Source organism: Ipomoea triloba, chromosome 4 (genome assembly GCF_003576645.1).
Source record: "Ipomoea triloba cultivar NCNSP0323 chromosome 4, ASM357664v1".
NCBI classification, from domain to species: Eukaryota; Viridiplantae; Streptophyta; class Magnoliopsida; order Solanales; family Convolvulaceae; genus Ipomoea; species Ipomoea triloba.
In genome coordinates this window covers 35506889-35532378 of record NC_044919.1, presented here as the reverse complement: position 1 = coordinate 35532378, position 25490 = coordinate 35506889, and the positions used below count along the sequence as shown (strand labels likewise).

General features: G+C 36.0%; 2 protein-coding genes across 2 annotated transcripts; one reads left to right on the top strand and one right to left on the bottom strand.

The window, feature by feature from the left end:
- Positions 1–806: 806 nt before the first annotated feature.
- Positions 807–7479, bottom strand: LOC116016988 (ABC transporter G family member 15-like). Its single transcript, XM_031257479.1, has 9 exons — positions 7070–7479; positions 5335–5414; positions 4640–5101; positions 4428–4550; positions 3614–3742; positions 3241–3525; positions 2889–3158; positions 2680–2787; positions 807–1412 (listed from the first exon to the last, which is right to left on the bottom strand). Exons 1-9 carry the CDS (start codon positions 7302–7304, stop codon positions 1056–1058), a joined length of 2049 nt encoding a protein of 682 aa, XP_031113339.1. The 5' UTR covers positions 7305–7479; the 3' UTR covers positions 807–1055.
- An 8618-nt stretch (positions 7480–16097) lies between these two features.
- LOC116014779 (histone-lysine N-methyltransferase, H3 lysine-9 specific SUVH5-like) lies at positions 16098–18935 on the top strand. The gene is made up of 2 exons (XM_031254728.1): positions 16098–16372; positions 16714–18935. The coding sequence occupies exon 2, from the start codon at positions 16737–16739 to the stop codon at positions 18663–18665; it is 1929 nt and encodes a 642-aa protein (XP_031110588.1). The 5' UTR covers positions 16098–16372; positions 16714–16736; the 3' UTR covers positions 18666–18935.
- The last annotated feature ends 6555 nt before the right edge of the window (positions 18936–25490 follow it).

The following is a 25490-nucleotide window of genomic DNA, read 5'->3' as shown; positions in this document are numbered from 1 at the left end:
TTCTTATTTGCTACATAGTGACTAGAATTTGGGAGCATGGATAATAGAACTCTATATATAAACCGATAAATTCGTGTATTCATTTGAAATTTGGCAACAATGCTTTTATCTATTTGACTATTTTATACCAGCTACATAAATATTTTTTATGAGGTTGGATGAATTTATTTTTTCTTCTATACTAATATAAGAGAAAATAGGCGTTACAAAAATCTTGGCATTGCCACTCCAATGCAATCCGCTATATGGCGCTATTGATAGGACTGAATATCTTTTGGAGGATCATCTAAGACATGAATGCATATTTGCCCTAGTCTCGTTTCATGGATATTGAATTAAGAGTTTATTTTACTTTTGGTTACTTGACTGATACATTATTTTCATATTTGATTTTTTTTTTATTTTGATTTGTTTTATTTTTAGCTCTTGATTTTAAAGCATGTTTTTTTAGCCAAAATACTTTCAAATGTAGTGGGTGAAATGGTGGATTGAAGTTTTGTAAAGATTTTACAACAAGTTAAGAATATTTTGAAAATTTTAGATTAAAAGTTTAATATTTTTTTAATTCAAAGTTAAAAGTAAAATAAATTAAAGTTAAAAGATTAAAAATAAAAAATTTGAATTCACATTTTATTTTGAATAGATCAAATAGATTTTGTAGAGGAAATTTGAGAAAACATTATAAAATGACCAATATGTCCTTTTATAATTTAGAAATTTTCAAAATGTCAAGACGACGTTATGGTCTAGTGACACCTCATTGCCTCACATATAAAAGAGAATGAGTTCGAGCCTCAGTGAAGGTGTTACATTGTAAAAGAGGGATCTTATTTAAGATAGAATCATTTATATTGTTATTATTTTTAAAAAATTACAATATTAATAAATATCATGTCTATTATAAATAAAAAGAGTTGTGACCCCCTAGCCCGCTCCCGTGTCTCCCGGAACGAATGCAGGTGGACCCAGACCATTAAACGGACCGAGAAAGACCCAGTAGATTTACGAAAAAAAAAAAAAAAAAGTTGTGACCTTGGTTTCATTTGTTGATAATCTTAAGGGATGGGAGAGCTAAGACCCTCTTGGGAAGACAAAGAATGGAGCGGTTGATGCCTTTTGGAAGGAAAAGATGGCTTCGCCATGAATGAAGGCCGTTTCTTTAGGCGTTTCAGTTTCCTCTTAGCATAAACCGAACGGAGAAATGGTCCACTCTTCTCCTTCAACTTGAGAACCAGGAAGAAGGTGAATCTGTAGCATATAATAAGGCAATACAGGGCAAGTAAATCCCACCATTTGGAATGATCCAGTGGCAACCCAAACATCTGTTGTATTACTTCCTCCCCTGACAATTTGGATTGACCTGGAAAAAGTGGATCGAAAACCAGGCCCAATAGATCGTTCTTGTATCCTCCCTGCATTCCAATTTCAAGGTTATATAGTAGAATTAGGCCCGGTAAAGTGCCAAATCCAACAATTGGTGGTTAGAGAATTGTTGACCGGTAATCAGCCCTCTATAAAAATTGTGCAATTAAGACTGGTAAGTAATACTCTAAAAAAAAAAGACTTGGTAAGTAATAGGAGTAGGGATGGCAATTTTAATCCGCCCCGCGGATATCCACCCCACATGGATCGGGTTTTTTGGGTGGTAGTGGGTTGTGGGTCGAGGGTGGGTCTTAAAAAAGTAAACCCGCGATTGATCGGGTTGGATTCGGGTTCTACGTACAAAACCCTCCTAGAACCCCACCCGACCCACCATATATGTGTATATATATAATAGTTAAATTAGTAGCACTAGTATATAGTTAATTATAAAAGTTTCAATAACTTTGGGTAACATTTTACTATTTTTACATCTAAACTACTTAGTTTATTTTTGAAAATTAACAATTTAGTTATTATATTGAAATATTTCTATTATTTTATGTTTTAGTATAACTAATGAAGTTTATTATTTTATTATGTGTAAGTAATTAAATATTATTTTTTGAAAAAATAATAATAAGTTGATAAGTGGTGGGTACCCGCGGTGGGCATCCGCACCCGATGGGGTGGGTGTGGGTTTTGAAAAAGTTCACCCGATGTAGGTTGGGGGTGGGGGGTGGGTGGAAAAAATGTAAGGTGGGTCGGGTGATGGATGTAGCCATTCCCGACCCACACCCGACCCATTGCCATCCCTAAATAGGAGGGAGAACAAATGAACCAAGGCCACTAAAAAAATCAAGTCCAGCAATTGGTGGTTCAAGATAGTACTCTCAAGGTGGGTCGAAACTCGTGGGCTGGTCTACACCCGTCCAGCGGTGGAACAGGTTAGGACTACAAAAAGTATTGCCCGCGAAAGAGCGGGCCTAACCCGCTAAGACCCGTGGCCTGCACAGGCTGCGGGCCGGTCTGCAAACCCACCCTATTTTGTTCATATATAAATACATTCACAGTACACATGAATATATATATATATATATATATATATATATATATATATATATATATATATATGAAAAGTCCTCGGAGCCTGCCAACCCGCGTGAGGCGGGCTAGGGTTGCATGAACCCTAGCCCGCTGGCCTACAATAGCCCGCCAGAAATTAGACTCACGGTGGACGGACCAAATGGAGCGGGTCGATTTGTTTTGACATCATTGATTCGAGGAATTGGTTAAGACAGAAAACATTATTCAGTTTACCTGAAGTGACCATGCCCCGTAACCTATGTACGAAACAGGATATCGCCAGACTGGCTTTGGGAGATCCGGCAACAAACGGAAAAAACCAGCCGTCATCATCATAACTCCCTGCATAGAAAGACAATAGTATTATGTCCATGATTCTGAAACCCAAAAAAAAAAAAAAAAAAAAAAAAAAAAAAAAAAAAAAGTTGGGCTACAATACTTACAAGAACTCCAGCCCCAACAATAATTCCCATTAAGAAATTGGGAACCAGTGCAGACACAATCATCATACAGCTCTCAACCAATGCAATACATCCAAACAGATTCAGACAATAGAACACAAAATGAGAAAAGCTTGCTTTGTACACCATGTAAAACACAATGGTCCCAGTCATGACTGAAATCCCAACCAGAAATGGGAAGGAAGAGAAGAAGTTTGCCAATATGAAAGCCCCAACCCCATAATGTCCATTCAATCTTTCTTTGCTGAAAACCTAATCAGAACAAAACGTCAGAATTAAACGTTTACCACTACACCAGAAGTTATAAAAGGTTCTGGTCTGATCTGATCTTCACCTTCATTTCTTCCACGAACGAAGGGAAGCCGCCAATGGACATGAACGTCATGTATCCCGTTACAAATCCACCGCACGCTCCCCGGGCCAAAATGGATGAGTATTTGGTCCCAACATTGAAGAACAGGGTGCCAACACATAGAGCAACAAGTATATAAATAACTATGCGTGACCAATAATATCCCACATCCCGGTTCATGTTTAGGAAGGATCTCTGTGTCAAAGTTTTGAGTTGTTTTCCCCACCCTGCCTGGCTACCTTTAATGGACTGTATCTCAATATCTTGCTGCATAATTTAAGTATACTATATATGATGAGTTACAGGAATTAAATCATTGAATGACATTAAGCTTGACTCTGAATAGTGCACTTACAATCTTAGAAAATTCTTGCAATCTGTCTCTGGCCCCAGTACCATATTTTGAGCTTCTGTAATTTTGAACTAGCAGTGCTTTGATATCTGCTGTTGCCATATTCATCAGATAATCACTTTTTTGAGTTTCCTGTTAACACAAACGACCAAAGATTATATTATAATGTTAGTGCAAAATATGTATGTATGTCTGTATGAATTTAACAATTTCTATAGTGATGACTCTAAAAGGAGAGCATTATGTGAAACTGCATAACAACCCTATTTCTTTTGGGGGTGAAGAGGAAACCAGCGGTGAATATGTGAAGGTATGCATCGGGTAAACTCCGTCTTGTCATTCTAGTCAGAAAAAGGTCATGGGAGATAAACCAATCTAAGTTTTTCATATCTAACCGGTTCAAACCAAGAAGGTCAATAGGCTGCTCTCACAGGAAGTCGAACTTCGACTCCCGGTGGCCAAGATCATAGGAGATAAACCAGTATAAGTTTTCCATAGCTAACCGGTTCAAACAAAGAAGGTCAATAGGTTGTTCCCACGGGGAGTTGAACTTGGACTCCCAATGGCCAGACAAAACATTAGAATGAAAGATATAGGCAGATGCACAAGAAAGACTAGTTCCAGCACCCAGCCTCTCGAAAATGTAGTGAGAAATAAAATTGGGTTCTTCCTATGAGTTATAATTTTTGACATAGTAATAAACATTAAATAAAAACTTTACAGTTAAGATTGACAGGCTGAGAAAAAAGGCCTGTGAAGGACTAAGTTTAACACCCTGTCACACCTAACAGATACCTAAAATTGCATTCATACATACCTGAATTCTCTGTGATCCTTTCAGTGTTGCTGTGACAATGTCAAAGTCGGAGTTAATACAGCGCAGATAATGGTCAGAAGGATTCCGTCGACTTGGACACGGAAACCCTGCTTCTGCAAAGAACTAAACAACAGCAATGCTAAACCTGATTAGAATTCAGCTTAATTTTCATATAATCCTAGCAAGAAATTTGGTATATCCATAATCCACACCTCTTTGGCCATTTGTGCTTCTCCAAAATAAACAGTCTCTCCTCCAGATAGCAAATAGAGGTCATCAAACAGTGCAAAAACTTCACTGCTAGGCTGGTGAATGGAAGAGACAACAATTCTCCCATCAGAAGAAATGTTCTTGAGAGCATGAACCACAAAGAACGCCGCAGCACTGTCAAGACCACTGGTTGGCTCATCAAGAAAGAGTATGTGTGGGCGCACGAGAATTTCAAGAGCAATGCTTAGTCTCTTTTTCTCCCCACCACTTATGCCTCTCATTTGCCAGTTTCCCACGAGCCGATCGGCGCAATCGAGAAGCCCCATTTCCATGATTGTTCCCTCCACAATTTGCTTTATTTCGTCGTCAGTTAAGGTTGTTGGAAGGCGCAGTTTGGCTGAGTATGTGATGGTTTCTCTGGGTGTCAGGGTTCCTAGCAGCACATCTTCTTGTGCAACATAAGCCTGTAGTTGTGTTCAGAAATCACACTTTTAGTGGTTCTATACTACTATTACTCGTAATTCGTAAAGATAACTTGATTGTCCCTTTTTAAGTTCAAGGTTCTAATTACAACTTTTTAAAATTGGAAAGTCTAATTGTTATTTTTAACCCTACTTGGAAGACTTATTTGACCAGTCCCCTGTCATAGAACTATTGTATAAAATAAAAATAAAAAACTTGAATTGAATGTACTTACAACAACACCATAGTCCAGTCTCCTCTTCTTCCCATTAAGAAGAATATTACCAGTCATGACAACATTACTAGACAGCCTACCTGTAGGGAAATCAACCATTATTTGACATTTGAAAGTAACAATAGCATTATAATACATAACTTCGTATTAGATGTTGGGGAGAGAGGTTGGGATTTGGGAAGTTGCACACATCTATATTATTTGTGCGCAAACTTAATTTAGTCGTCGATCATAGTGGTTTTTCTCGATTTAGTCACAAACGACTTTTTTTGTGCTTAATTGGGTCCTCGACGTTGATGGTTTAACCCAATAGAGTCATTAGCCATTAAAATCAATGACTAAATCGAGAAAAATCACTATAATCAATGACTAAATTGGGTAAAATCACTATAGTCGAATACTAATTTGAGTAAAACTACTATAGTCAATGACTAAATTTTGTATTACTAGATGTGAAATTAACAAGCTATCTTAACAAATAACTCGATTGGATAAAGTCATCAAAACTGATGAACTAATTAAACAAAAAAGTCGTCAATAATTAAATCGAGAAAAGTCACTATAGTCGAGGACTAAATTAGGTATTAGATCCATATTATTTGATTATGGATAAATAGAGAAAGAGGAACTCCAAGATGGAAACTTAAAAAGAAAGAAAAGCTAAGTTAGCATTGGATAGCCTGTGGTTAGGCATTGAATGGAACAGTACGAAATGAGCTGGCTTTGAAGAAGATGAATGAGTAACTACTTTTTATTTCATTTACTCACTGTCATAAGCCTAGGTATTTTTGCCCAACTTAAATGAGCCAGTTTTCACTCATTTTGTTGGGGTAGCTAGCTATGCACAGTATTAATTTTTATTTTATCAGAAAAAGTTAATAATTGCAGGGAGAATTAATATCCAAAACATTTTCAAAAAAAAATGTTTGGATCCCACCAGATGGGCATGCATGTGTATTAGTAGACTATGTCAACATGTCTGGCAAATACAATAATAATGACTGTACGAGCTGTATACTTGATGTTGAGATAAAGGGAAAATACTATGTACATCTACTCCACTATCAAAAATCAAATTCTTGATGTAAATATTTTTTTTGGACTCACATGATGAAAATAGTCTATCATTATTAAAAAAAAATATTATTTGAACTATCAAGTTCTACTTTTCACTTTTACTCTATCATTCAAAATTTTGATGTTGACATTTTACTTAAGACCCACGGAATTACTTAAGACCCACGGATTAAGTTGTTCTTATCACCTCTTGGATTGTCACATAGAAAATAAAAGTAATGAAGTAGAGAACGAGAGTGTAATTCTTGTTTGTCATATTAAAAAGTAAAATTTAAAGAGTAGAATTTGAGAGTATACATAACAAAACTCAAGATAAAAGACTCTATGCATGTGATAATTAAGATATACTCTATATGGTAGTTTGACTCCAACCACTAAAGCAAAAGCAGCCAAAAGTCTCATGTGACTTGGTAAGTTTGATGCAGTGAACTACCTACTATAGTGAGTACTAAATGGCAGTACAAAGCACACACAGCATACATATTCCAACATTCTGATATGACACAGATGTCTCAAACTCTACTTTTCACAGCTGCAGAACAAGAAAACCCAAAAACAACAAAACGAGATCATCTCATATGTTTTGTCCGGCCAAAGGCGTGGGATTCAATCTTTTGGGAGAAAAAAATCGAGTAAATAAAGACAGAAAAATATATACCTGCTAAGGAATCAAGAAGGGTTGATTTGCCGGAACCAGAAGGACCCATGATAGCCATAATTCTACCAGGTTGGGCATAGCCACTGAGGCCATGGAGCAACTTCTTTGTTGGCCCATGCCCAAAATTTGGCAACACCACCGTTAAATCTTCCCACACCAAATACGCCGCCCCCTGCCTCCGCACCCCTTCCTCAATACCCCCTCCTCCTCCACCATTCGCCGCCTCTATTTCCATATTCCCCCGCCGCCGGCCACCGCTCACGGCGCTACCCACACTCAATGAAAAACAACTGTATGGAAATTTGTATGATTGATTACCAAGTATAAAGCTTTTTGCTCCTAACTCAGAAAACTACAAAATGTGGAATTATTGAGTCTATATAGAGAGAGAGAGAGGAAGGGGGTCAAGGAAGCATTGGTTGGTGAGGGGCATAGAGGAAAGCTGGTCCAGCAGGAAAACTTAAAAGGATGATCATCACGAGATTAAGATAAAGCATAGAGTAGTTAACATCAACCGTTGTTGTTTGAACATAACCGTTTATAGGATCACAATATTATAATGCTAATTAATTTCTGAGATAATTAGCAAGATAATCACAAAGTTTTAAAGTTTAATGACTTTTTATGAGAGCTGTCTATTGATCTTTTTTATTTGAGTTAGTCAGTTATGAACAACTTTAAGTTGATTTATCCCCTTGTGACGGTTAGACGGCTAGAATTACAATGTAAATTTCACTCAGAGTACACTTGTATTCTTTGTTAACTAAGACCACAATGCTTACTTAATTCAAAGCATACTTTCAAGTAACATTGAAGGCATTCCCATAAATCAAAATTTGTATGTTATTAATGTGTGGTATATTCAACTAATTTATTTTTATTAATACTATATTAGATAGTGATTAGTATGTATGTAATAATTTTTGTCGAGAAAACTAGTATTTTTAAAAAACTTTGAATCTTTATCAATCTGACTAATAAATCTCTAAAACGAATGTTATGTGAAGACTGCCTTGGTGGGTACGAATAATTATCATATTTATGTGATTATGATCTGACTTGACCAAGTCATCGTTATATGGCAGATGGTTGATGGTTAGAACGTTAGATAACATTTAATGAAATTAATACTCCGTAATTGACAGGAAAAAAAACATAACACGTTAATTATTTGTTATTAACAACATTATCTTTCAACTTCTATAATACTGATTTTTTTTAAAAAAGATTTATTAGAAAAACATAAGAGGTACAATGCAAGGCACGTTAAAGACGAGATATATATCTAGGTACCACGTAATCATGTGTCATGACAAATCATCATTTTAATAAGTAAAAAAAGTAAATAATTGATTTATTTTCTCTCTTTAATTTATACGGGGTATTATATAGCCAATTTTTTTTAATTTCACTTATTAAAATAATGATTTGTCAATTTATCATTAGTTGAGACACATGATTAAGTGGTACCTCGTGGATATATAATCATAGTTCTATAATATCATCCCCTCAAAAATGTGATTAGATATCTTCAAGATACTACGTTATCATGTGTCTTGGCAAATGATGAATCGACAAATCATTATTTCAACATGTATTAATTTAGAGAGAGAAAATAAATTAATTTAACTTTTACTTTACGTATTGATCGAAATGATAATTACATTTGTCAATTCATCATTAATTGAGATATATGATAGATATCCTGTGATACTTAGTTCTCTAATATATATTGTAATAGATAGGAAATGGAAAATAAATATATAGTTGAAGATGTTATAGGGTCGGTCACCAAGTTTGCTCACAAGTAATAAATGTGAGAAATAGAAGCTCTAAATGAGATTAATAGATATCTATTATAAGGTCATTGTACAATATTAAGTGTATGAAATAGCGCCTAAGTTGATAATTGGATTGCACATGCTCTCTCACGTTTGCGAGTCGGTTACTTTTTTGATGAGTTACAAGTGGACCATAGTCACTTTTTTATTAGGTGACGCGGAGGTTCGAACTCATGGCCTTTAGCATGTGGATGACTCTGATACCAAATTGAAGCATGTGCAGTGTTTCATTTCAACTAACAGTTTAAGTTGAAACTAATTATGACTTTTAAGTTAGTGGTAAATGCTTAATTTTATCAATTAGTGTCAAGTTACTAGTTCAGTTGAGATGAGATTATTAGATGGAAGCTTGAAAAAAATATTATTTCAAATAGAGATTTTCTTTTTTACTATCATTTTAATCTTTAATAAAATTATATGTATATTCAATCTAAAAGTTTGATAATTACACTTCTCTGTCAACTAACTTCATTTAATGTTGCTTAATTATCAACTTTGAGAGTTGAGACAATAATTAGCATTTTTCCAATAAAATTGACATGTGCATTTATCATCTGGGCTCTATTCACAATTTCACATCACGTGGACAAAGAAAATTCTTTCGTTAATAGCAATTTTTTTTTTGAAAGTTTCATACTCTATTTAAAGTGCATCAGACAAGAATATTTCTGCCAACTAGGTTTCTGGAGTTTTCCTTTATCATTTTACCTAGTCCTGGCCCTCATCATGTGTGGTTAGGATGACAATATATGCCTGCCAATTTGTGTACTAAATGTATATTATTTAATAGTATGATTTACACAATTGTGTGGACTATATATAGTCCATACAATACTAATGATTGATTTTACCCATATTTGTTGACAACAATTTAATGCTGCATCATGGTTGTTCCAGAAGATTATTCCAACATCATTTTAAAAAATGAAAATGAAAAATAAACACAATAATGGCCTTGGAAGTCAGAGCATTTGGATGCAGAATTTATTGAAATAAATTAAATATAGGTTTTCAATAGGATGTAACTGAGCCAATCTGAGCTCGAGCCTAGAGTGTCTCGAGCTCGAGCTCGAGAACTGATGCTCTACTCGAGCTCGGTAATTTTCGAGTAGCTCGATTGTTTGAGCTCGAGCTCGAGCTCGATCTTTAGCTCGAGTTTGAGTTTGAATTCGAGATCGAGTTATGTTCGAATTCGAGTTCGAGTTTAATTTTGAGCTCGAATTTAACCTGTTTAATGTTAAATTCATGTTAATTTCAATTAAAAATAAACTATAATATTTATATATATCATTAGTGAGTGCCTCAACGAGCAACGAGCCATGAACCTAAGACATTAGAGCTCGAGTTCGGCTCGATTATTAAACGATCCGCTTGAGCTTGACTCGAGCTCGAATTTGACCGAGCAGCTCACGAGCCGCTCGGCTCATTTATCCCCTAGTTTTCAATTCCCAAATAAGCGTGTAATTTCTTCTTCTTTTTAATACTCAAAAGTCTTATCATTGTGTTTTCTTATGCCATATTGGTAGTTCCAAATAGTGATATAAACATCACAGATAATTATTACGACTTCTATTTATATTACAACGGATTTTTTTTGAAAACATATTACAACGGATTTAGTATTACTAATAATATGATAACCCAAATAAATCTCCCACTAATTAGGGATCACAATTATTCATGTTACAATCTTTTGTTTTATTCGTATTATCAATAATATATCAAGAAAAGTCATTGTTTAGCATTTTTTCATTCTTATTTCTCTTTGATTAGTTAATTAATATTATGATCGCATAAGTGCTAAAATCTTTGATTTACAGAAAAATTTACAACCGCTAATCAAAAGTAGGTTTTAGGTGAAATTCACCTTATGACTATAATTGGCAAAGGGTTATTGAAATGTAAATTAGTCTAGGTCATCATAGCTGACCAATTCAAAATGAGAAAGCTAATAGATAGTTTTTACCAAGAGCCAAACTTAAAACTTTGTGATTACTGAACCAACTTAGCTTACCTTGTAACTTTTAAATTCCAACATTAGAGGTTCAATACCCAGTAATTATTAATGGGTTGTTTGGTTCAAATATTGGAATCCTAATAGTAATTGAAATCAAATATTTGATACTAGTAATGACTCTTTTTAATTGAAATCTCTTTGTTTGATAGTAAACAAAAATTGAAATCAAAATAAATAGTAATTAATTAATAAAATAAAAATATATAAATATATAGTACATATATATTGTATATATATTAAAGTTCCATATTTAATGAATGGACAATGACTCTTTTTAATTGTTACTTTTTTCTTCTTTATTTTTTATTTTATTGTTCAAAAGTATAGGATGAAAAGAATAACGAATTTTATAATTAGTGAATGATTTGAATCAAATAGTAAGATAGTAAAAAATATGTAAACAAACAAACTGTAATTATTATTATTATTATTATTAGCTAGCTAGCTATACTACTAAGGATATAATTATTTATTGTTTCTGGATAAATTCTTGAAACATTGATTATATATACTAACCGACAATTTCATGTTCCTCATTATCAACTTTTGCGGGCAACCACATACATTTGTGTAATATTAATATATATGAACCGTATGAATTGGTCATGTACAGTAGTTTTTATTTGACACGAAATTAAGCTTATGTTCACATAATGTGGACTGCCAATAAGGTAATGTCAACAATGTGTATTTATTACGCACTGTTTGCTATTGTTTTCTGTCCTTGTAGAAATCAATCTCGATATGACAAGGAACCAAAATATACATCACTTAATTTTGTTTGAAAAATAAATATCTTGCATTTTGATCTTATATTCTTGGAATAATGATTAAATTAGCCACTGAACGAAACATGAAAATGCAATTGAACCACCGAACTAAAAAAAAAAGTGTAATTACATCCATCAACAAGTAAAATTCTTTCAATCTTACCAAATAGCCGGTACACTCCCTTCCTTGCCGGTTGCCTAGATTACATGGAGGCTTACTTGGCTTTTTTTTACTTTCATTCTGGCACCATCTTCTCTTTCTGTATTTCTTTCTTCCATTTTTTTTTTGAAAAGGGTCTTTCTTCCCTTTCTTTATCCCTGGTTTCAGATGCATCGGAGAGAGAGAAAGACGAGCATGAAAACGCAGCTGCAATGACAATCTCGAAGAACTGGGTTAAGTTGATTCTAACTTCTTTGGTGCTTCTCTTGCTCGTTGTCGGTATTGTCGCCACAGTGCAGAAAATTCGAAATATCTGAGTCAAAGTTTGACTTTTCACTCTGATAAATTGCTCACATTTTCACTCTTTGTCTACATATGCACACATTTACTCTCTATCTCTCTACTTCTATGCTGCAAACCTTGAAATTCTGGTACAATATGACAACCCAAAAGCGATATGTGCACATTGCACATACTTTTCTATACTAAAATTTTTTAAGATATTTGCAGCTGTCATTGTTTCCTACTAAATTAATTTCTATTTTTTTTACAGAATTCTGAGTAAAATTACTCGCATTGTGGGTGTTCGATGATTAGCTCTACTCCGTTGATTTACTTGTTTGCTGAAAGAAGATAACCAATGCTTTGTATAAGCATTACAATATATGTAGGGTTTGTTTTAATTTGTGTTTGATTTTGGTTTAAGAACTGTGGATGAAGAGGATTTGCAGAAATCGCACAGCTCGACAATGAAGGCCAGGTAACGAGTCGTTGGTTGACTCATCTATTAATTCCTATTTGTTTTATGTGTGGAATCATTGAGTCGACTCGCTGATTGTTCTGATAACACGTTGTTATGAAGAAAAAGGAAAGGAAAGTAAAAAAATGCCAGGTAAGCCTACACGTCATCTAGGCAACCGGCAAGGAAGGGAGTGTACCGGCTATTTGGTAAGATTGCAAGGATTTTACTTGTTGAGGGATGTAATTGCACTTTTTTTTTAGTTCGGTGGCTCAATTGCATTTTCAGGTTTCGTTCAGTGGCTAATTTGACCCTTATTCCTATATTCTTTGTTACTCACTTTTATAACTATTATTATTAATATAGTTATAGTTGTGCTATGAATATTGTGTTTTTAGTCATTCATATTACACTTGCGTGAACCTACACTATGATTGTTGTTGAGCTGGTATCAGAGATCACCCCGTGGTTGCTATTGAGTTGTTCTCGAAGATCACTAGAGGTGTTGGCATTGCGATTCAAGTGACGAGAACCATGGGAGTTGCTAGATCCTAATCGTGTCATTTTTAATGATAAGTTAATTTGTGAAGTTTTGCCTGAGATTTGATCTCGGCTCTCAACGAAAGCACCAATGACGGTAAAAATGTTACCGGTTGATATCTGCTATTTTGTATAATTATTCACCCCTTATTCTGGTTGTTTTGAATGCTATTTTCTGTATCCTAGTGAAATTGGGAATTGTTTGTGTGTTATATTGTCCAAGTGCTGAATTATCTACAAGAAACATCAAAGAAGAATATTGGAACATTTTGGACAAGTTTTGGAAGAAAAAGGAATTACAAGGAAGAATACAAGTTGGAAAAGAATTGGAAGCTGCCTAATGGGCCAAGGCCCATCTACCTCCTATATATTCTACTTATTCTCTACAATTGAAGGAGGTTCCCCTTACAGAGTTATGAACCATAGCTTTTAGTTTATATTTCCCCAGCATAGTTTAGACTAGTTTTACATTAGATTATTTTATTTCAAGCTTGGAATCTTGGATTGAAGTTGGATTTGTTATTTATCAGTTAAGTTTCTCTTCCCTTTATATTTCTTGCAATATTTATCTTTAATTATTGCTTTGTTTTGTTTACTCCCATCATGCGGGAGTAGTTCGTTTATGGGTTTGGATTAGGGATCCATTGTTAATTTTGATGTTGAATTGGTAATTATTGCATAAAGGGATTGAATCTATTACTTAGGGTTTATGTTGATTTGGGGGTTTCTTTCTACTTGTTATTGATTGATGGTCACAATTAATTGCTAGTCTAGGAGAGGAATTCATTACAACGAAAGTTGGATGGAGACCTCGAGCCTTACCAATTTCAACCTAATTTTCCTACTATGAAAGTAGAGGTAATTTTGGGGGCTTACAATGCTTAGGTGTTTAAGGTTATAATTGATGCATCACGACAGTGGGGCAATTGTAGCCTAATTCTTGTTATTGATTACGAAAGTAGCTGACTTGAATTCTTCAGTGCATTGCCCATAAATCCCTTGGTTAATTATTCTTTCCCTAATCCTGAGTTGGTTGGAACATCAAGATTACAATCCCCCTAATCCGGCCCATATCTTTATCATACTGTTTTCACCTTAATCAATTGCTTTCTTTTATTCCACATCATTCAGTCTTTGTTACTTGGATTCTATAAATTCATATACTCTAGTGCCTGGTAATTCATACAATCACGTGCCATAACCCCAATCCTTAGCGGAACAACATTACACCCTTTTTACACTCATCATTTGTGCTCATCACCGGTGTATATCTAGATAAGTCAGTAACAATAGTTTGCGTATCCCCCTCCTCTACAAGGATCTACTACTTATACTATGAGTGCAACGGCTCTTCTTCTGGTGAGTGTAACAGACTCTAATGACGAGCCTATATTAAGTGCCGGGTAATAACAATATGGAGTCGTTTGAGTAATTCCTCTCTTTAATGTGCCGTGTCGGTGTAACGGGTGGCCATTTGTCTCCCATGTGTCCGCTTGTCTGCCTGCCGTTCGGGTCGGGTGCTTACTCAATTACTCTGTCAATAAACGTGTTAGGTTTGAAGGCCCAACCTTGTACATATAGGCTTAGGCCTATTTAGCTAAACAAGTTTTAAAATAAGCGGGTGTGACCTTTTTATTAAAGAGTTCTTCTACATGTACTCCCAAATCTTACTTCCTCAATTTTACTCATTGATGTGTCGAGCTTTAATTAATTTGATAAGCTATTTTTTCGTGTAGGTCCTAATACAAGTGTCTACATCAAGATTTTGTGTGTAAGTAAAAATTGAGAGTAGAAAATAAGAGTATACATAACATTTTCTTTTATTAAATAGGTCAAGTTAGGCTAGACCATTGGTCCCTATGAAGAGTCTGGCTTATTTTCATCCCTATTCCTGACTACCAAACACCTTATTATGCCAAATTTTTCTGTGGACCATGAATGCAAAATACATTTTTAATATATTAAAAGTACATTGTTTGTATACTAAATGTTTGTTATTTGATAATATACAAAATAATGTACTTTAAGTATGTAAATGATGTATTTTTAATATATTAAAGATGCACTTTTATTTATAGTCTATACAAGAATGATTGACCAAACACCATCTTTTAATCCAATCATTTATTGGAATGTTTCCAAAAAATCATTTATTGGACTTATGCAACATTGGTGCAATAACCATGGAAGCCCATAAAAAAAGCCCAAATCAATACTATTTTTCTACTTGGACTAGGAAGATTGTTTCCTATTTCAAGTTGTTATCTAGTTAAATTGGTAAAAGGTTTCTCATTTTCTATTCCTCCCTTGAATGGGACTAATTATTCACACCATCCTCATCTATAAAATGGGCATGAATCTCTTTTTCAACATGTATTGAGGACTAAGAGTATTCTTTTGAAGTTAAAGGTATTTTGTTCTATCCCTTATTTGTTAAATTTGAAAAAAAAATAAAATCTTTGCATAGAATTAAGTTCGTACCACTTCGTCTCCCGGCCGAAAACAAATAAATTGTTTGTAGACAAAGACGGGGAATGACTCAGTTTTTTGTTTTGTTTTGTTTTATTTTTAAATTTTATTTTATTTAAAATTATTATAATAAATCAATACTACTAATTTTTAATGGAATGACCACTACATTAACATAAACTGAAAAACATGTCAATTTCGATTTAATTGCATATTTTTTAACTGTTCAGACACTCGATTATATTTTTTTTAGTTGGATGGTGCAATTGTTTTCATGTAGTTTAGTGACTTGAGAGTATTATTCCTATTCGAACATTGCTATAAATTTCTGTTATATTTCTATTCAAAACTTCCCTTCCTAATGTGGCATCAATTATTAAATTATTTTTTTAATTAAAATGTGGTAAATTAATTCATTGACACCTAATAAATGAAGCACTTCATATAAAAAAAATGGAGGGGAAAATAACATTTTCCTTACTATTAGGAGTATTATTATTTTTGAATTTTGAATGTTCTTCACTATCATCCTCTCCTTCCCCAGTTCCCCTCTTCTTCCTCTACACGTACTGGGTTTGCAACTTCCGCCCTTACTCGATTCAGTCCAGCCACGCGCCGCAACTCATCTCCGGCCTCCCTCGCCGCCGCGGGGCTCGATCCATGTATCTTGGCAGCTTCCCGATCATCCTGCACCATTTGTTTGGAATCAACGCCGGAAACTTAACTTCGAAGAGGCGGAGTGTTGCATCGATCTCATGATTTTTCAGGTTAAGGTTCTTCCTCACTGTTGCCATTGTTTTCAATAGTGTTTGGATAAGTAAGGAGATAGAAGTGACCTAGATCGAAGGAGAGAAAAGTGGCGAAGGAATGGTAGAGAGAGGGGAAGAGGTGGAAGAGTCTAGAACATATAATAAATTTTTAAAAAAATTTCCTAAAATAAGCTTAAACAAACTAAGCATCTTAATTAATTTTCTAAGTAATTTAATTCTCATGTTTCCAGATTAAAACATATTAATTAATTTGTACTGTTTTAGTATGTCTTCCTTGCACATAATTTTGCATTGGGATTAAACACTCATGCCTACATTTACCTAATAAATATTGACAGGTTTTCACTTTGTCCATCAATTGATGAAGATTTGGTGGAGTGAGAGAAGTTCTGGGATGCCTAGGAAGAGATTGTTTGGTTATAATAATGATCAGTTTCATGGATCTCCATCTAACCTCAAAAAACAAAAGATTGATGTTACCTCTAATTATCCTGAATGTTTTGGTTCCTGGCATACAAGTGCTGGAACTATTGTCCTAGCCCTGCCTTCAACACATCTTTCACACATCAAAGAGATTGAGGCTTCTAAGCCAAGAACAGACAGCAAGGGAGTAGATTTGCAAGCCACTTTGAAGGGGACAAATTCATATAATGTGGCAGCAAGTGAAGACTCTGGGGATTCAGAACAGAATCAAGTGAACAGCCCCACTTTAAGTAATGGTTCTGCCTCAGGGTATGTTAACATTGTTCCCACAAATGAGGGTTCCCTAGTTGACCATCGCAAGCAAGTCTTGGATGTTTTGGAACAATTCAAACAAGTGTACAATGAGCTTTTGGAAGGAATCAAAGGCGATTCAGTTGGAAGTGCAAAAGGAGGTGCGCCAATGAAAGCTGCATCTTTGCTAAGGAAACAACGAAAATGGTTACAAGACAAACCAACCTTTGGCGATATTCCCGGGGTTAAGATTGGTGACACCTATCAATTTAGGGTGGAACTTGCGATTGTGGGACTCCATCTCCAATATTCTGCCGGCATAGATTATACAGATTTGGATGGAAAACTCCATGCAACTAGTGTTGTGGATGCTGGTCAGTATAAATATAAGGTTATATCTCTTGACACACTCATCTATATTGGTTCAGGTGCAAATCCTAAAGTTTCAAGTTCAAATAAGAAAGTAGATGATCAAAAGCTTGAGAAGGGTAATCTTGCCTTGAAGAACTCCATGGATGCAAAGCTTCCTATAAGAGTTATCTGTCTTCAAAAAACTCTAGGTATGAGTGGCCAGGGATACACTTATGCAGGGTTGTACACTGTGAGCAACTATAAGCAAGAAAGAGACCAAAAGGGCAACTCGGTGTTCAAGTTTGAATTGCGTAGACTTCCTTGGCAGCCAAATCTTACTCTCCCAATGGTTTGGGACTGGGAGCCAGTAGAATTGACTGAAAGAGAAGGTAGTGTTAACAATCGAGTTGTGGTAGATGATGTGTCACAAGGGAAGGAGAAGTTTCCCATTCCTGCAGTGAATGATATTGATGATGATAAACCCCCACCTTTTACTTACATAACCAAAATGGTATATCCTTGTTGGTTTCATTGTCCTTTGCCAAAGGGTTGCAACTGCAAAAATGGATGTTCCGATTCAAAGCCATGTCCATGTACACGTAGGAATGGAGGTGAGATTCCATTCAACAATAGCGGTGCTGTACTTAAAGCAAAGCAAGTTATCTACGAGTGCGGTCCATCTTGCAAATGCCCCCCTTCCTGCAATAATAGAGTTAGCCAAAATGGTCCACAATATCAATTTGAAGTTTTCAAAACCAAGTCTAGAGGATGGGGTGTCCGGTCACGAGATTATATCTCTTCGGGAAGTTTTATATGTGAATTTCTTGGAGAGCTGCTTGATGAGAAGGAAGCTGAAAAAAGAATCGACTGTGATGAATATCTCTTCGATATTGGTAACTACGATAAAGAAGAGGATACTAATATCGTTGATATTCGTAGAAAGGATAGTGATGGATTCACGGTTGATGCAGCCCAATTGGGAAATGTGGGGAGATTCTTCAACCATAGTTGTTCACCCAACCTTTATGTGCAAAACGTTTTGTTTGATCACGATGACAAGAGAGCCCCTCATTTAGTGTTGTTTGCTCAAGAGGATATACCACCTTTCCAAGAGCTAACTTACGACTATAATTACAAGATGGATCAAGTTCGTGATGCAAATGGAAACCTCAAGAAGAAGAACTGCTACTGTGGGTTTCCCGAGTGCACCGGAAGAATGTACTAAGGAAGATGCCTTTCTTAAGATCCCATCATACTGTGTCAATCTCATGCATTGTAAGTGGACTGAGTTTCCTCTCAGGTATAGATAGTATAGTGTAGGAAATGTACTCACTTTTGTACTTATCTATAGATAGAACAATCTATAGATAGAACAAGTACCTAGACACTCTATGTAGTGTTTTTGGAGTCTTTGGGTTCTATTTTTTTTGTAAACAAGTTTTGCAATATTGATAACACATTTTGAGTATCTTTATGAAACTGGAATTTGATAAAATTAGTGATTGATTGTAGCCTTGTAGAGAAACTATTCCCCCGGCCTCTTTCCCCATTCTGTCTCACGTCTCTCTGCCTACCTCTTCTGTATCACCAGGCTACTTGCAATTCAACAATATATTCGCTATGCAGAAAGGAGGGAATGGACCCTTAGCTTTTCAATCATGTAATTATATATTGATAAAAAAAAAGGTCAAATAAGCCCCTAACTTTATTCAAAAAGTCAATTAGGTCTTTGATGGGATATTAGGGAGTTGGGCTCGGCCCACGGAATAATCACGCGAAGCCCAGGGAGAGACGATGGGCTGAATCGGCCTAAGGTAGTCGATCCAGGTCCGACCTGCGCAGGCTGAACCGAATACAGCCTAAGGCGGTCGAACCGGGTACAATCTACGGTGGTTGAACCGGGTGCGGCCTGGGGCAGCCAGAGCGGGTGCTACTTGCGGCGGTTGAACCGGGTACGACCTGGCCGGACTGGGTGCCACCTGTGGCGGCTGAACCGAGCGCGGCCGGACCGGGTGCCACCTACGGGCTACGGCGGCTGAACCAGGTATGGCCTGGGGAGGTCGAACCGGGTACAGCCCGCGGCGGCTGAACTGGGTACTACGACGCCAGGACGGGGTAGGCGCAGGGCGATCGTGGATAGGGTGTGGTGACAGTACGTGGCGCCATCTGCGTGCATGGCGGACTGGGCGGGGGTGCATAAGTCTCAGGGCAGGAGTCGGGTACAGCCCGCGGCGGCTGAACTGGGTACTACGACGCCAGGACTGGGTAGGCGCAGGGCGATCGTGGATAGGGTGTGGTGACAGTACGTGGCGCCATCTGCGTGCATGGCGGACTGGGCGGGGGTGCATAAGTCTCAGGGCAGGAGTCGGGTACAGCCCGCGGCGGCTGAACTGGGTACTACGACGCCAGGACGGGGTAGGCGCAGGGCGATCGTGGATAGGGTGTGGTGACAGTACGTGGCGCGCAGGGCGATCGTGGATAGGGTGTGGTGACAGTACGTGGCGCCATCTGCGTGCATGGCGGACTGGGCGGGGGTGCATAAGTCTCAGGGCGCGTGCATGGCGGACTGGGCGGGGGTGCATAAGTCTCAGGGCAGGAGTATGGCGGACTGGGCGGGGGTGCATAAGTCTCAGGGCAGGAGTACGTGGTTGGTGGAGGAGGGGTTTTATCCTGGGCCGTACGCGTGGAGGGTGAGGATCGGATGGGCGATAGTATAAATAGGTGGGTGCGCGGTCGGATTAGGGAAGGAGAGGAGGGAACATGAAGACTCCCGTGGTCAAGTGGTCAAGTCTTCTCCCTGCGCGGTAAGCAGTCCCAAGGTCGATCCCGAGCACCTAGGTCATCCTTTTCTAATAAGCATTTCTTTAATTAGTTATTTCAACGTCTTTCTTCTCTCGTTGTATTCACATATGCGTTCGTGCGTGGGCCGTGATGGGCTCGTTATATATTCTGCTTTAGTGCTATTGTTATCTCGTCTTATTCGATATTACGACACCCGGTTTATGGTGGACCCGGTCCCAATAAAACCATCCGTCTTTAAACTTTAAAAAGTTACAATTAAACTCATAAGCATATTATTTTGGAGCATTGCAATTGCATATCACTAGGGTTCCGGTCAACTAACTTTGATGATCCTCTGACACCTTCGGCCAGCCTCCGACGAATTTTTGACGAGATTTCAGGACAAAGACCAGCGACATCAAATAGTCGCTAGTCGCGTTCTCTAACGACTAGAGACGGCGACCAGTTGGTCGCCTTTTCTAATCACCGGAGAAAGCATAATTAGATCAACATCTCTGAGAGTGAAGATATCCCTAATGGTGTATTCGTCCCAAGCATGAGTATTGGTGTCAATAAGATCTTCCACATTAGAGTTGGCCATGAATGGGAAAGGGAAGGATAGAACCTTTGGAATGTTGATGTCCGGCAACCAATTATCTCCCCCATCCAAATGTGAGTATGAGCCCCATTTCCAATCCTCCATCTTGAGTGCTTACCTATGATGTCTTGCGTAGTCATCATACTACTCCAAATAAAAGACGGGTTGGCACCTAATTTAGCTTCGAGGAAAGAAGTGTTAAGATAATATCTTGCTTTGAAAATTTTAGAGACCAAGGAGTTGGAATCAATGATTAATCTCCAAGCTTGTTTGCTAAGAAGAGCTAGATTAAAACCATGAAGATCCCGGAAAGCCCTCCCCATTTCTTAGGCTTGCACAAAAAATTCTAATTCTTTCAGATGATGACCCTACTATCACTACCACCACCTTTCCACCGATAAGAGTTCATGGTAGTCTCAAATCTCAATTGCTTTGATTAGTCCCTTTGGCAAGAGAAATACCCCCATGGCATAAGGAACATATCAACTTTCTAAAAGCGGCTCAAATATGAAATGATATCCTGAGTTTCCCATTTTGAATAGGACCAGTAGATTAGTTAATAGATTATACTAAATGGAAATGAATGGAGATAAAAACTCTAAATCCAGCAGTTATCAGTATGAGCCGACAAAAAGAATCTAATAAATGCAAGTAAATCAACTACAAAGTCTACAAACTTAAATTTAGCTTGGCACTGAAATACTTACAATCTTAGAGAATTCTTGCAACCTGGATCTGGCCCTAGTAGCATATCTTGAGCTTCAATAAGTTTGAACTAGCATTACTTTGATATATGCTGTTGCCATATTCATCAGATAATCACTTTAATGAGTTTCCTGTTAACACAAACAAGCAAAGATTATATTATATGTTAGTGTAAAATATGTATGTATGTATGAATTTTAATAATTTCTATATTGATGAATCTAAAAGAACTTTATATGAAACTTGCATAACAAGACTTAGATTTATGAAGTTCTGAAATTTGCATCTCTTCTGTGCGCGAGAGAGAGCCTCTATGCTATACAATTCAATAAGCCTTAGAAAGACTTTTATATAAATAGTGGTGCAAACCCACTTTCCAAACTAATGTGGGACAAAAGCTTACTTTAAAGCTTTCCCACATTTTTCCAACTCAAATGAGTCAACTTTGAGAACCAAATTCTCATTCACCATTATCTGTTTTGTGCATACAATATATCAATCTTTTCGTCTAACTACGAAGAACCCGAATCCACTTTGACCCAAAGTGAACCCCACATATAATTGTACCACAAAATAGCCACTAAAATGTCATTTTATGCTATTTTTTCCAACACAAATTACTTTAATAAAGGAAGAAACTGAAAATCAAGAAACAGAATAATCATTAGGAGAAACTAAAAACCACCACTAATCTCTCCTTTATTCCTAAACTATTTTCCTAAAATAAATTCTCTAATTTGACTCCCTACTATTCAACACTCCCCTTCAAGGTAGAGCATAAATATCATGTAATCCCAATTGCAAATTAAGTCTTCAAAGTTAGGTCTTGGTAAAGCTTTGGTGAGGATGCCGGCAGTTTGTTGTTTCGTATAGGAGTGTAGTTCAATTTAATAGCCTCACTAGTCACCTTCTCTATGATGACATGTCTATCAATTTCAATGTGCTTAGTCCTATCATGATGAACATAATTCTTTGTTATGCTAATGCTGCCTAATTGTCGCAAATTAAATCATTAGAATAGGAGATGAACTCTCTTCGTCCTTGTTCACCGAGAATCCTTTTTGTACAAATCTCTTCATAAATTTCTTGCGCTAGTGCTCTGTACTCGAATTCTAGATTGCTTCTAACTACGATTGATTGCTTCTAACTACGATTGATTGCTTCTTACTCATCCATGTAACAAGATCACCCCAAACAAAATAACAATGCACAGAAGTTGACTGTCTATCAGTGATGTCTCCTGCCCAATCAACATCTCAATGTCACGATTCTTGTCTTTCTGAAAAATAAGTCTTTCCTCGGTGTCATTTTCAAGTATCTAGGAATTCTGTAAACTACCTCCATGTGTGTCTCTATAGGGTTGTGCATGAATTGACTCACAACACTCACATCAAAATCAATATTCGGTCGAGTGTGTGAAAGATAAATCAAGAGTCCAACTAGTCGTTGATACCGCCCCCTATCTACAAGTGTACTTTCTTTCTTAGTGCCAAGTTTCTTTTGACTGTCCATAAGAATATTAGCTGGCTTACATCCAAGCATGTCAGTCTCCGTAAGAAAATCTAAAACGTATTTCCTTTGTGAAACAATAATGCCTTTCCTTGATCGAACCACTTTCATCCCAAGGAAAATTTTAGATTTTCAAGATCTTTAACCTCAAATTCTTTTGAAAAACACTTCTTTAAATTATGTAATTCTTCCACATCATTCCCGGATAGAATAATATCATCGACATAGACTATCAACACGACAGTTTTCCTTGTATGAGATTTCTTGACAAACAGAGAATGATCAGTCTAACCCTGTTTATAGCTAAGCTTCAAAATCACCTTTGTGAATATGTCAAACGAGTCTCAAGGGAATTGTTTAAGGCCATACAAGGACTTCTTGAGTTTGCAAACTTGATTCTTTGTCAAACCTCCTTCGAAACTAGGCGGGATTACAAAAAACTACTCTAATAAAGGAAAGAACTAACTTTTTTGTTAGACCGCGATGTGTCCTAAGTACATCTTAACTATAGGAGACACCTTTAAGCGGGTTGTTATGCCATGGACCCGGGTCCATAGCATAATTTTCCCCTTTAAGCTCGTACCATACTCCACACTGAGCCAGCCCAGTTAAGGAGCAAAGTGTTGGCCATATTGTTTTTTCATGGGACGATTTATATCATGGACCAGGGTCCACATAACATTATGGACCATAGATTGAAATAACGATGTGCATAATTCATACTCGTAAAGTATAGAATTTCATAACCCAAAACATAAAAAACTACAACACAAGACACATAGCATAGCATTATGGACCCAGCTGGATTGAAAAGACAAGGTACAAAATTTATACTCATAAGGTACAAAATTTCATAACACAAGACACATACATATGTTATACATTTACTTATTTTTTAAATTTAATTTAGGTACATAATTTGTGCTCATAGGCACAAAATTTCACAACACAAGACACAAAAATTCATAATATAAGACACAATTATTAATTTGTTCCAGGTACATACAGAATTCATACTCATAAAGTATAGAATTTCATAACGCCAGACACAAAAAAATCATAACACAAAACAAAAACCCGTGAACCATATACCCGTCAATCCGTGACCGGTGACTATATATATAAATTTGTATTCCATTTAGCTAAATAAATACTTACATGTGAATTGCATTATTATCAGAAAGTTAATAATTATTTTCTCAAATTTCAGCAATGCATTAATATCATTAGGAAATTAATAATCAAGTAATTTGACCATATATGGTATAAAATCATGCCCATTTTAGTAACTATTTAAATCACATTTTCAGTAATAATTTGGGGAATATTTAATACATAAAAAGACTATCAAATATCGTATGGAAAACCATATTATATTGCAATCACTTCTCTCTATTAAAATTCCATATATTTTTGAAACCATATTATATTGCAATATAATACACACACTAAACCATATTTTATTATATTCCTTTTAATGAATATTTTATTAGATTGTAATTTTAGGAGAGGAATATTTTTCCTTAAATAAAAAACTTTCATTAAATAAAATTTCCTTAATGAATATTTCGTTTTTTATTTTGTTTTTAATTATAATGTGTCATATTAAAGTGTGTGTATATATATTGCAATTCCATAATTAAAATAAATTTCTATAATCACCCATAATATTCATTGTACAAAGATAATTCATGAATAATCAATCGAAATAAAAAATTTTCCTCTTCTAATATTGCCATATCAGATCAATAATACATTATCACTTTCCACAACTAGAACCCTAGAAGGATTTCAATTCCTTAATTCCCTAAAAAACCATCACTACATATAGTCCATGTACATGTATGATTCTACCTCAAACCCTATTTATACCTCCACATGTTGGGAAGGCTCCAAGACTCCCATTCAGCCAAGGACAACACAAATTATGTTTAGTCTTCTATAGGTGAGTACTTCAATACTTTCATCTTTACATCTAATGAATGTTTTATTATGAACTTTTTAGATCTGCATTTCTGATTTTTGTGTGTTTTTCAAGTTTCTATTGATTTTGAAAATTTTTTGGCTTAAGCGTTTTTTTTTTTTCATATTAATTATGTGTATGCTTGGGCATAATTTTTATTTTTTTGAGTTTTTCTATGCAAAATTAAAATAATAGTTATAATGAATAGCAATCTTTAAAAAAAATGAAATAGCATTGATTAGACAAATCAAAGCATATAGATTTGTACAAATCAAAGGAAGGAATGGTGAACAAATCTATACATGAAAGCATTTGTAAAGGCTTTTACTAATTCTCTTAATTACTTCATTCATATCAAGTTCAAAAGAAAATGTTGACGATTCCCCTTGGGCCAGCTTCTGGGCCTTTCGAAGCGAGCCTCCAGACGTCTGGAGAAAGATCCGGAATACCTCGTGGATTACTAAATTTTTTAAAAAGATTTTAAAAGTTTGGTT

Coding starts and splice junctions, on each gene's coding strand:
- LOC116016988 (XM_031257479.1), bottom strand. CDS start 7,304: ATGGAAATAGAGGCGGCGAATGGTGGAGGAGGAGGGGGTATTGAGGAA. Junction 5,415..7,069: donor CCTTCTTGATTCCTTAGCAG/GTATATATTTTT, acceptor ATTTCCCTACAG/GTAGGCTGTCTAGTAATGTT. Junction 5,102..5,334: donor GACTGGACTATGGTGTTGTT/GTAAGTACATTC, acceptor ACACAACTACAG/GCTTATGTTGCACAAGAAGA.
- LOC116014779 (XM_031254728.1), top strand. CDS start 16,737: ATGAAGATTTGGTGGAGTGAGAGAAGTTCTGGGATGCCTAGGAAGAGA.